Here is a 13,362-nt window from a genome sequence, read left to right on the forward strand (position 1 = left end):
AGTCAGACACGACTGAGCGACTTCACTTTCACTTTTCCCTTTCATGCACTGGAGAAGGAAATGGCAACCCACTCCAGTATTCTTGCCTGGAGAATCCCAGGGATGGCGGAGCCTGGTGGGCTGCCGTCTATGGGGTCGCACAGAGTCGGACATGACTGAAGTGACTTAGCAGCAGCAACGGATTCATTTGTTCTCTTACGTGATCTTCTCGTCCTCTTTCTGTGTGACTTACCTCACCAACTCTGAGGCCTCATGGTCACTGATCCAATGTCTGATTACTGAGTTTTCATTACCTCAGTTCCCACCAAGAACTCTACTAGATTCTTTCAACCTCCAAATTTCTGGGAGAGAGAATTTGATTGGCCAACCCTGGGATAAAGTGCTCCCAGCCTCTTATGGGCAACCAATCACAGCCAAAGGAAAAGGACCATGTAGGCAAAACAAGGCTACAGGCATTCACTCTTATGGATGTGGGGAAAATGTTCATTTCTTAGGTATCAAGGTATTTTCCAAGCTCACATTCATAATCTTTTGTTATGATATAAAGAAAAGTAGCAAATAAGGACAAGTTTAACACAAAATGGAGACGGTTCTTTCTACTCTGGCCTTGTTTAAATGAGTGGAAACCTCTATTCTATGTTATGAGAAAAAAGCAAATTCTTTGTAGACATACTGTATGCGGTTACAGTCTGAAGGAACCATAGCTCTTATTGGCAAGCAATTTTGAATGTCTTGGTAGAGTGTTTTTCAATCTTTCATGTATATGCCCTTTCTCCTTTGTTTTTCAAAATTTCATGGACACCTCCCCCAATAATATAGTCATAATTGTATCAGCCATTGAATGGAAAAATAAATGATAAGAAACTACTAAGATATAAGTAACATTTCAAACAATTTTGTATTTCAGAAATCACAAGAGTACTTAAATACAGTTAGAAAATAACACAGTTCTATGTGTGGGACTTATTTGTTAGCAGATACTGTTTTACAGATCTCTCACAGTAGATCTGCTAATCCTCAAGGTCCATGGTTGATAGGTTGAGAACCACCAAGGCTATACCTTAGAGAAGGAATGGCACCCTACTCCAGTATTCTTGACTGGAAAATGCCATGGGCAAAGGAGCCTTGCAGGCTACAGTCCATGGGGGTTGCAAAGAGCTGGACATGATTTAGTGACCAAACAACAACAAATGAGGTTATATCTACTTTATTCAGACTTTCAAATGATTTGCTCACCTCTTTAGTGAACCAACATATATGTGTATATTTACTCTTTGCTGGATACAATCCTAGTGGTGCATAAGAGAGACATGGTCTTTGCCCACAATGAACATCCATGATTTGCCATCAATTGCTCATTCTCTTTAGTCCATTGGATAATGATAGCTGCTTGAGCACTTACAGAATAGCAAGCTGAGTACTCATTTAGTTATTCACAAAAACTTTAAGATATGGAAACTTACATTTCTGTTCTATAGACAAGAAAAGTGGGGTACAAAATTATCCAATGATTTGGCCACCTATATAAAGCTCATAAGTGACATGGACAGAACTTAGAGCTCCATGATTCTCAAGGGAAGCAGACAGTTATGCAAAGAGAATGTTTAAAAATAATAATGTTAACCTTTCTAATACAGAACTTGACCAATTTTTATGGGATCTCATAGAACAGAGTGACAATCTGTTGGCCTTTGCAATAGAGAGGGGCAGGGAAGACATGACATTAGGAGACAGAAGTGAGTTTGGGCACAGGCCTTCTCAGCAATATTTATGACCTTCACCAAGTATTCAACCACTTAATGTTGCTTTATTTTTTTTAATTAGAAAAACAGAAATAACAAACGGGCTCAATAAAGGAAAGAAATGGTAGAGACCTAACAGAATCAGAAGATATTAAGAAGAGGTGGCAAGAATACACAGAAGAATTATACAAAAAAGTTCTTCACGACCCAGACAATCATGATGGTGTGATTACTCACCTAGAGCCAGACATCCTGGAATGTGAAGTCAAGTGGGCCTTAGGAAGCATCACTACGAACAAAGCTAGTGGAGGTGATGGAGTTCCAGTTGAGCTATTTCAAATCCTGAAAGATGACGCTGTGAAAGTGCTGCACTCAATATGCCAGCAAATATGGAAAACTCAGCAGTGGCCACAGGACTGGAAAAGGTCAGTGTTCATTCCAATCCCAAAAAAAGGCAATGCCAAAGAATGCTCAAACTATCGCACAATTGCACTCATCTCACACGCTAGTAAAGTAATGCTTAAAATTCTCCAAGCAAGGTTTCAGCAATAAGTGAACTGTGAACGTCCAGATGTTCAAGCTGGTTTTAGAAAAGGCAGAGGAACCAGAGATCAAATTGCCAACATCTGATAGATCATTGAAAAAGCAAGAAAGTACCAGTAAAACATCTATTTCTGCTTTATTGACTATGCCAAAGCCGTTGACTATGTGGATCACAATAAACTGTGGAAAATTCTGAAAGAGATGGGAATACCAGACCACCTAACCTGCCTCTTGAGAAACCTGTATGCAGGTCAAGAAGCAACAGTTAGAACTGAAACAACAGACTGGTTCCAAATAGGAAAAGGAGTCCGTCAAGGCTGTATATTGTCACCCTGCTTATTTAACTTATATGCAGAGTACATCATGAGAAACACTGGGCTGGAGGAAGCCCAAGCTGGAATCAAGATTGCTGGGAGAAATACAAGTAACTTCAGATATGCAGATGACACCACCCTTATGGCAGAAAGTGAAGAAGAACTAAAGAGCCTCTTGATGAACGTGAAAGAGGAGACTGAAAAAGTTGGCTTAAAGCTCAACATTCAGAAAACTAAGATCATGGCATCTGGTCCCATCACTTCACGGCATATAGATGGGGAAACAGTGGTTGACTTTATTTTGGGGGGGCTCCAAAATCACTGCACATGGTGACTGCAGCCATGAAATTACGACGCTTACTCCTTGGAAGGAAAGTTATGACCAACCTAGAGAGCATATTAAAAAGCAGAGACATTACTTTGCTAACAAAGGTTCATCTAGTCAAGGTTATATTTTTTCCAGTGGTCATGTATGGATGTGAGAGTTAGACTATAAAGAAAGCTGACCTCCAAAGAATGATGCTTTTGAACTGTGGTGTTGGAGAAGACGCTTGAGAGTCCCTTGGAATGCAAGGAGATCCAACCAGTCCATCCTAAAGGAGATCAGTCCTGGGTGTTCATTGGAAGGACTGATGTTGAAGCTGAAACTCCAATACTTTGGCCACCTGATGTGAAGAACTGACTCACTGGAAAAGACCCTGATGCTGGGGAAGATTGAGGGCAGGAGGAGAAGGGGACAACAGTGGATGAGATGGATGGGTGGCATCACTGACTCAATGGACATGGGTGTGGGTGGATTCAGTGAGTTGGTGATGGACAGGGAGGCGTGGCGTGCTGCAATTCATGGGGTCGCAAAGAGTCGGACATGATTGAGTGACTGAACTGAACTTATTTACCTTTTGTTTTGATAAGGACTTGATACATGATAATGTCAAAAAATAGGCTAGCTTTGTTTAAGAATTATAGAACCACATATGGAAGTTATAATATATGGTATAAAACCAACAATTATCTTCATTATTTGTCTTTCATAATTACCTTTGAGTGTACAGAGAGAAGAATTGAGTGAAAAGCCTCTTCATCTATTTCAAGAGAGTTCATTTCACTTTAGTGTCTCCAGAACAAAGAGCAGTTTTGACTCACTCTATGTCATGGCTGTCTTTAGTTCACTGGTCTGTAACAGTCATAAATATCACTTTGGCTGAGTCCCTTGGAGTCATAAGAAGTGAGGGGCTAATTTTAGGTCTTGACTACCCTATTGGCAACAAAGCCCTCATTGGCAATCAATGTGTGTGAGGCCATTTAGGAAAGAATGAACAGGCTGCATGTGGACACCAGGGCTTAGACATCGGAATCAGAAAGAACTTTCTCTGAGAATCTGGTGTTAGAGCACGTGTTACTGTTCCTGTTCCTGTTTATCTGGCTGAAAAGAGAGGTTTATTCACAGAATAGATGAATCACTCTGTCAATTGTCACACTGCCATTGTCCCCAATGCTATCCTTTCTTACTAAAGGCATAATGGGTTGAACTCTGAAATGGGAGTTGGAAAGACCTAGGTTGCAGGCTCAGCTGTGGTAATTTAATTGTTTTAGGTCATTTAATGAGCATCTCTGGACTTTGTTTTCTCCTTCTAATACATATCGGAACATATATGATGCATGCTAGTTGAAAAGCTTATGGACTAGAGCAAATCAGGGTGTTCATACATGGACAACTTTCTACATGCAGAAGACAGGCATGAGCTAGGCACTCATTTACCTTAGCATTTTCTTGTTAATTTATTTTCTTTCATTTCCTGGTTTTGTGAGAAATGAGGGAAGGAGCTCTAAATTAATGGAGATAGGTATACCTTGGCCTGAAAACATTTTAAATATAAAACATATTGGGGACAATGAGGGGGAAGATACAGGATTTGAAGATATGGAATTTTGCTTATTGTGCTGTTTTTTTTTTTATCATATCTGTAATTAATAGGAAAATCTTCAAAGGACATACCTAGGGCTCTAGGCTAGATGTTATAAGCAGGAAAACAGATCTCTGCCCCTGTTTTTTCTCTTCAAGAGACTCAGATTCCAATATTAGAAATGGAACAGAGCTTCCAAGGTAAACAAGTAATATCCTCTATTAGGTAATGTATCCTCAAACCCAATAAGTGACAGGCACATTCAGTTCAGAAGTTGACAAAGAGGGGACAAGGGAAAGAGTCTTAGTGAAGTTCAGCCCTAGAGGAAAGGAAGGATGATTCAGTTTGTCATAGATGAGAAGAGGGATGCAGTATGCCAAGTTAAGGAGAAACATGAGCCAAAAGACACAATTAGATAACCACAGCTAGACTGGAAAGCTCTTGTGATGAGATAGCCAACAGTGAGAAGGAAACATGGGTATTAGCCAGCTTGGGGCTGATTTTCAGCATCAGAATAAGAGAAATTCAACTGAAAGTCAGTGAAAGTAATTTATGGTTGTGGCTAAGGACTTGGCCTTCAGTACCAGCTCTTCCCAGCTCACCCTTCTCTTCACGCTTTCTGTCCATTTAGACAAGGCTGATAGACACAGCCTGAACTGGCCTTTAGGAGAATGTGAAGGCAGCTCATTTACTATTAGCCCTTCCACCAAGTCCACCAGGTCTGCAGTGGCCTTACATCATTGGGGGTGCCCTTGGGGCACTGCCCGCATCCCAGTGCTGTCCTGAACACTTCCACTTGGCCTCAAACTCACCTTCCTAAGGCTCTTGTTGGCTAACTGGATAAAATGACTGAGCGTTAATGGTTAGCAATGAATTAAAAAATGAGCACTAGACCTCCCACACATTTAGACATTAGATGTCAGGTTTGATTCTGGTCATTGGAAGTAGTTTCTCTGCACAAATCCAAAGAGGTGATCCTAATAGTGAGAAATGCCAGGCAGGGCAGGAGAAATAAGAGAATGTACTGACTTGTTTACCTGCAGCTGATCACAACTGTCAGTCTGCTCATGCTGTCCCTCAGCTGGGAAATCTTTCTCACAGCCTCCTATGAGAGGCTTGCCTCCCTATTAAAAACACTGCTCTCTCTCAAAAGTCAACTGAAATGTCACCACCCCAGAAATGCCTCCCCTACCTCCCCCTTTATAAGCACAATGCCTAATAATAATTGACTGCTTGTTCCTCAGATTATCTTCAAGAAAACTTTCTCTTATTATCTTCAATTTACAAATGAGAAAACCGAGGTTTAGTGCAGCCAAGGATGTGTTCAAAGTTACAGAACTAGTAAAGTGGTTAGAGACATGGGATCAAAATGCTTAATGTAACCAACTATTCCATTCAAATTGTATTTATTCCTCCTCTGTGCCCCGCAAAGAATGTTGTTTATACCTTTATTATAGTAACAAATAGCACAGTCTGCTTTGTACTATTGTAAAGTATATACTCCACAGTTAGCCTCAATAAATTATGAACTCCTTGAGTTTAAGTGCCATACCTTATTCACCATTTCATCACCCATAGCACCTGGTAAGTACCTGATGAGAAGAATATGCTTAATAAATTTTACATGAATGATAGAAAACAAATGAAGAGAAAGTGTGACAAAATGTCCTTAAAGTTATTTTTGTTTGGATTTTTTTCACTTTTACCTGGGGCAGATAAAAGTGTGTGTGTGTTTGTGTGTGTGAATTTGTATGATGTTCAAGGCAAACATCAGTCTACATTCATGTTGAATGCCTATGCCCACGTCTCTTGTGAACCATGTGGAGGTGGTAATATAGCAGAGATGGGTACAGGAAGCTACTATTATTTTATAGAAGAAATATCTATGGGCTGTATCCATAGAAATCCCAGGTAACAAAGCTAATGAAATTTCTAATATGCATCCCAAACAGAATCCCTCGCACATTTATTATTTAGTATAAATTGTATGGTGATGCTTTTTTAAAAGCTTTTCCTGCTGGCTTCAGCTTTGAGATAAAAAGCATTTCTTGCCTGGCTCTAGTAGCTCTCAGCAAGCTGTGGGGATTTTAGAGGAATTCTAGCGTTCTTTTCTTTTTCTCTAGTGGTAAGGACTAGCCAGATAACATTGCTCATGATGGAAATATGTCCTGATCGAGGATCAAGAGAGCAGTGCCCTTCTTCAAAACTCAGTGAAGGAAAATAATCTTGAAAGGATGTCTCAAGCCTTTCCTTGGTCCCCATTGCCAATCCAGACAGACATTCACTTTGTAGGATCAAACCCTGAGACAGACGTGATTTGGCAGCCTCTTGGCTGGATGCTAAGTTTATTTCACAACATCTTCAGCTGGAAACTTATTCTGAATTGTTTTTAAAAAGTATAATGCCCTCTCTTCCCCTCAGAGCTCTCTGATTCATTTTTCTTAAAAAGAATAGCAATAGGCTTAGCAATAGATTTCAGGTTCTCAGATGAGTTGTGACCACACTTTATTTCTTTTAAGGAGGTAAACAATGCACCAAATGCACATCACCTTTCAGAGAGGCAAAAATGAAGGCCAAAATCGATTTTTTTATTACTACTACACTCTGCCTCTGTCCAGTTCAGATCCAGGCATCTTTGATATGTATCACAGCTAAAAAGCAACAGGGAGATGGTTGAGTACATACGATCTAATAAGGTCAGACAACTTGGATAGCTTTTGCTCTGCAGTACACTAACTCTGTAACATTCAACAGTTACCTGACTTGAGTCTACTTTTATAAAATGGGTATACAGGACTTCCCTGGTGGTCCAGTGGTTGAGAATCTGTCTGCCAAGGCAGAGCACATGGGTTCAATCTGTGGTGCGGGAAGATTCCACATGCCACAGGGCAACAAAGCCTGTGTGCCAGCCACCACTACTGAGCCCATGAGCCACAACGACTGAAGCTCATGCACCCTAGAGCCTGTGTTCTGCAGTAAGAGATACCACCTCGCACGCCGCAACTAGAGAGTAGCCCTCATTCTCCACAACTAGAGAAAGTTGTAGAGAAAGCAGTCTGTACGTAGCAAAGAAAACATAGCGCACCCAAAAATAAATAAATAAAAATTGTAAAAACTAATAAAATGGGTGTACAATAGTGCCTGCCTTATGCTGTGATTGTGGGGATTAAAAGCAATGATAACAATAAAGCACTTAGCATAATAATTGTTATGCAATTTTGAGTTGTCTCATAGTGTTCTTATTATAATAATCAAGGTTTTCTCATTTCCATTCAAAGTGAAAAGGCAGAATGGACTGGATTCAAGTCCTCATTTTACCAGGCAGCAGATGTGTGTACTCAAGCACATTCGCTGATGTCTCAGTTTCTTATCTTCTCATCTTTAAAACTAGGCTAATCACAGTAACTTTGTTGGATAGTTATAAGCATTAAGTACTAATGCAAGTAAAACACTTGGCACAAAGTCTGATTTATAATACTGCACTTAATAAATATTATCACTAAAATTTATTAGGAATATGAGTAGGATTATTATTGCTGTTGTTATAACCAATATAATGCTTTTGGAACAAGAACAGACATCTCTGTCGCATCTTTGTCTAGCTTTCCTTAACCACTCAAGTGGTTTTAGCCAGTCCCAATGCTGAGTTCCTAAAGCAACAAATCAAGTGGCATTCCTCTGCCACTGGGAAAAAGATGCCACTTTGCCAGTAGGGTGGTCAGTCATTTGATTGAAAAGAATATTTTCATGGACATTCACAACTATGTTTCTCAGTCCTGACTTGTTCTCCCTTCTCCCTTCCTCTGTCTCTATCATACATTGGGTACATAGGTATTTACTATTAATAGGAACTTTGATACCAGGTTTAAGTAATCCCTGTTTATCTTTCTTCCAAAGAGCTCTCAGTTTCTCTGAGTCTTGTTGGCAAGGACAGGCCCCCAACTCTGACTATTGCCTGCAGAGGCAGACATCTCTTGTTTGTTACATACCACTTAGAATTAGAGAGGAAAGAGACATTTGTACTCATTTGCTCTGCTTGCTCATACTCTGTTTGCTTCTCAACAAGCAAATGTCTTAAAACCTTGACTCCCAATATGCACACCCACATAAAATCTTCTTTCCTCAAACACCCTCTTTTCTTGGAAGCTGTGACAAAATGGTTTTCTGCTTTACCTCCTGCCTCTTTGACTGTTCCTTCTCAGTCTCTTTTGTGAGCTCCTGTTTCATCCTTATGAGAGATCCTCAAAGTTCTACTTTTTTTCTTTATGAGTATTATGCTTCTTCCAGGGTTCCTGATCTCCATCAATAGGTTCATCCACTTCCTTAGGCCAGTAACCTCGGCAGCCTCCTTAAAGTCTTATTCTTCTTACTCAAAAATGACGCCTTCTCCCACCAAGAAACCACTAAGTTCTGTTGATTTTACAGTCGCTGTCATTTCTTGACTCCATATACATTTCTTTTCCCTATTTCTATTATCCTAGGTTGGGTCATAATGTCACTTGAATCACTGCAATAGCTTCTTTATTGATTCTGCTATTGCTGAACTTGCTTCCCATTCTTCAAAATCATTCTCCATAGCATAGCTAAGGTGATCTTCCTAGAACATAAGTGTGGTCATGACAGAACAACACTTTATACCTGTCAATGCTTTCCACACCTCTCTAAACTTGATCTGTCTCCAGCCTCCATGCTCTCACCGTTACGGATGATGTCAAGAACTCAGCATACATCTAGGGTCTCCTGTTTCCATACACGCTATTTGCTCATCTTTTAAAATCTCCCTTTCCTCACTTTTACACACAATGTAAGTAACTTCTCATCCTGCTAGTTTTGGTGCAGAAGTTGCTTCCTCCAGAAGGCTTTTCCCACACATCCAAGTTTGGATATGATAACTCTATTATGTGCTCAGTGACCTGCCCCACTTCATCTACTTTGTCACCGCTGATTTACTTTGTGTTCTTCACTACGTAAATATTCATGACCAATAGCAAAGAGGACCCATACCATTCATGCTCATATATGTGTCCCCAGCATTGGACTGGGTCCTGCTCAGTAATGAAAGGAACGAGGGAGGGAAGAAAGAGAAATGGTAGAAGAAACCAAAGATGAAGGCAAGGATGCTATAACAACATCTCAGCATAAGACTATCTCCAAGGAAACAATATATTGATATCTAAGTGAGTTTTATGCCTGTAAATTCATTGCTGTTTAGTTTATCATGGCCATGTTTTACTTTTTTTCCCTTCTTGTGTTTAATTGCCTACTGAACTCTTTACTCCAAACAAATAAGTAGATTTGCAGTTGAATAAAGTTGAAATTTCAAGCATACCTATAAACAACATTAAATACCATTTTGTTGATAGAAAATAACACAAAAGTTTCCCTTTTTTTTTTTGACGCTTTACTCAGTGCAACAGAACTGTCCAAACTCTGAATCATGTGTTCCAATTATCCTGTGCTTGCAACTCAAAAAGCACTAACTTCTGCCTGTTAAATGGTAATTATCTTATTAGTGTTAAGTGTCTTAGCTTGGAATCACTGTTTTTTTTTCAGTCCCTAATTATAAAAGTGAGGACGGAAAAAAAATTAGCTAACAAAAAACTGACAACAAAGGGAATTTGAATTCAGGCAGCCCTCAGAAACTGAAAAAATATCACTGAAAAGATGATCATTGACCCAAGTTAGTGGTTTCAGTGTGTCTAATTGAAAAAGAGGTTATGGCTGATAATGACAATTCTGATGATGACAATGAATGGTGATGACATTAATGATGAGGATAATTCATATTTTGTAAATGCCTGTAGTATGCCAGGCAGGTTGATAATCCTTTTTCCATGGGTCATTTTGTCTCTTTATTGTGGTAAGCCCAAAGGAGAGATACTATTAGTATTACTATCATTTCTATTTTATGGGTGAGAAAGCTGAGGATTATATTGTTAACTAATTTGCCAAAGATCCTGTAGCTAATTGATGGGTAGACCAGAATTCAAATTCAGGCTATTCAACTCAAAATATCTTCTATTTAACCTCAGGCCAAGGAAACCTCTCTCAAAGTGAGCTTGATACTGGTGAAGTCTTTGAATATGTTAAGTTTGCAGAGTTTAGCAGACAGTAAATTACTTATTTCCTTTTCTGGTATTTTGCTCACTATTAGAATTTATTATAAGACTTCAGCACTGGGTTAGATCTGGGGAAGAAATTAGCAGTTTCCAGTCACTGTCTTTCTTATTTCAAAAAATTAGAATTCTGCATTTAAAAATTCAAGAATAATGTTTTCAAAAAGGTATTTTTCAGATACTCTTGATAATACATGATAAACACTGAGATTTTTAAAATATAAATACTTAGGTGTAATTTGATTTTACCTACAAATACTTACTTTGTTTCAGTAAACTCAGAATTTCTCATCAGTTTTCTACAAATTATAAAACCTATTTCTGCCTCCATATTCTGAATTGTATAATACAATAATCTTACCAAACTCAGAGTGTTATTATAAATGGAAGCTGATATAATTTAAGTAAAGCATTTAGCACATGCCTAGAACACAGTAGGTGCTCAGTAAAAGCCAACTGTTTTTATTACTGGAGTTTACAGATTAGAAACTCCTTTTGCAATTGACTCTGTGTGTGTGTCAGTCATTCAGTTGTATCTGACTCTTCTCAACACCATGGACTGTAGCCCTCCAGGTTCCTATATCCATAGGATTCTCCAGGCAAGAATAAAGAAGGGGTAGCCACTCCCTTCTCCAGGGGATCTTCCCGACCCAGGGATCAAATCTACATCTCCTTCATTGCAGGCAGATTCTTTACCACTTGAGCCACTAGGGAAGCCCATGATTTACTCTACATAGATTCAAACACTCTTTAAGTTGGTTTCAAAGGCAGAGAATAGCTTGTTGATAAATTCCTTTTGACGGCTTATTGTATATTTCAACAAACCACAGCCTATTTGTTTCCCTAGAAGATTCGTAACTTTAAGTTAAGGGTAACTCTGGCTTTGCTTTTCTAGTTTTTCTAATTAACTATAAAGGTCTACTTTTCCTGTCGCCTGCCTTGCTTATTCACCCATGTGGCAGAGAACAGAAAGCTACAAGTAGATAAGTTTCTACATCAGCAGCATGAATTCCATGACAATTTTTTAAATTAGATTTCTCAGTCATTCTGTTCTTCTTCTTTTTTTAATGACTTTTCTGCCATAAAGTGCATGTCTATTTTCTATGCTTAATGTGTATAAGACACAAATGCACACACACAAATACATAAGCATAGCTTTTGCCATTTGGGATGCTCTGTGGGAGCCAGTTTCAACAGTTTTCCTCAGAAATTTTAATCTATGACTCTGGACTTTGCTAATTGAAGCTTGGCTTCCTCGTCACACAGTCTCTACATAGATTTGGGATGGTTTCAAAAAGTTAGAAGCTCTGATAGAGGTGGTAACACTCACCAACCTTCTTCCTCCAGTTAGCGTGTTCTGTCACTAGTTCTGGATGGCATGCTGAGAGAGGAGGTGACATGTGACACTATCAAGGCGACCCAGTGGAAGTTCATGCTCAAGCCTTCCCAGTCTCGTTTCTTGTTCTACCTGCAACATTGAGAGACGAGGTCATGAGTCCCAAATGGTGCCACTCTTAGATGGAATGTTTAATCCAACTGAATACTTGAGTCACCACAAGGAGAGTAGCTTGCTACTACCATGGACTCAATGAGAAAGAGAAATACAGAAATAAATCTTTGATTAGTTCATCAGGTGATTTGGTGGATTTTGTTACTTTAACATAACTTCTCTTCTCCTAACTAAAATGAAGAATATCAGCCTTCTAGCTTACAAATCCTAGATCAAGAGAATATTTTGCCCAATAGTTTCAGCAACATCTTGGATGGTCCTGTTTGAGTCAAATGACCACTCCTGAACCATCACTGTGCCCACTGTGACTGACTGATTTAACTGGTTAGTCCTATCCTGTGTCATGACCTACACCCTAGATGGAGACGAAAAGAGTAGCATACACAACATCATCATCTGGATTGAAAGTGACTACAATGGAATGATGGAAGAATGGTCCTCCAAAGTACACTGTATTTATATGGCAGGGTGTTGAAAGCTTCTGTGAACCATCTCTTGCTGACATGTAGTCATCTTGCTATAATAAGTGTTGTTGATAAAGTCATATATTTGCTTCTCTCAAGTGCTTAAGTGACAGACAGTTTGGGCTTTTTACTTTTGTTGTCATCAAACACTTAACTGAGAAAGTGAACCCATGTGGTTGGGAGTTAAGAAATCTGAGAAAACCTGAGTTAGACCTAATAATGTATTTCCTTCTAGCATCTCTATGCAATGTCTCACCTCCAATTCAATTCAACAAACCCATACAGAGACTTTGCTAAGTCAAATATATAGCACTCAGTGATGGGGAAGCATCACTACGAACAAAGCTAGTGGAGGTGATGGAATTCCAGTTGAACTATTTAAAATCCTAAAAGATGATGCTGTGGAAGTGCTGCACTCAATATGTCAGCAAATTTGGAAAACTCAGCAGTGGTCACAGGACTGGAAAAGGTCAGTTTTCATCCCAATCCCAAAGGAAGGAAATCCCAAAGAATGCTCAAACTACCGCACAATTGCACTCATCTCACATGCTAGTAAAGTAATGCTCAAAAATCTCCAAGCCAGGCTTCAGCAATACCTGAACCGTGAACTTCCAGATGTTCAAGCTGGCTTTAGAAAAGGCAGAGGAATCAGAGATCAAATTGCCAACATTCGCTGGAACATCGAAAAAACAAGAGGGTTCCAAAAGAACATCTATTTCTGCTTTACTGACTATTCCAAAGCCTTTGACTATGTGGATCACAATAAACT

General features: G+C 39.3%; 1 protein-coding gene across 7 annotated transcripts in view; it reads right to left on the reverse strand.

Moving 5' to 3' along the window:
• LOC145539478 (uncharacterized) overlaps positions 1 to 13,362 on the reverse strand; it is a 702,259-nt gene that overhangs the window by 621,417 nt on the left and 67,480 nt on the right. For 5 of the 7 annotated variants that reach the window (XR_014077852.1, XR_014077854.1, XR_014077850.1 and 2 more), the window contains one exon: positions 11,950 to 12,087. Coding sequence is in view for 1 of the 7 variants with exons in the window: in XM_081573566.1 (XP_081429692.1) it covers positions 11,950 to 12,019 (70 nt within the window). In the remaining 6 variants the exon portion in view is untranslated. Of the gene's footprint in view, positions 1 to 9,736; positions 12,088 to 13,362 lie in introns of those variants that run through there. The other 2 variants (XR_014077848.1, XR_014077849.1) reach the window with 2 other exon arrangements.

This window comes from Giraffa tippelskirchi, chromosome 2, assembly GCF_054371585.1.
Source record: "Giraffa tippelskirchi isolate mGirTip1 chromosome 2, T2T-mGirTip1v1.2.pri, whole genome shotgun sequence".
Taxonomy (NCBI): domain Eukaryota; kingdom Metazoa; phylum Chordata; class Mammalia; order Artiodactyla; family Giraffidae; genus Giraffa; species Giraffa tippelskirchi.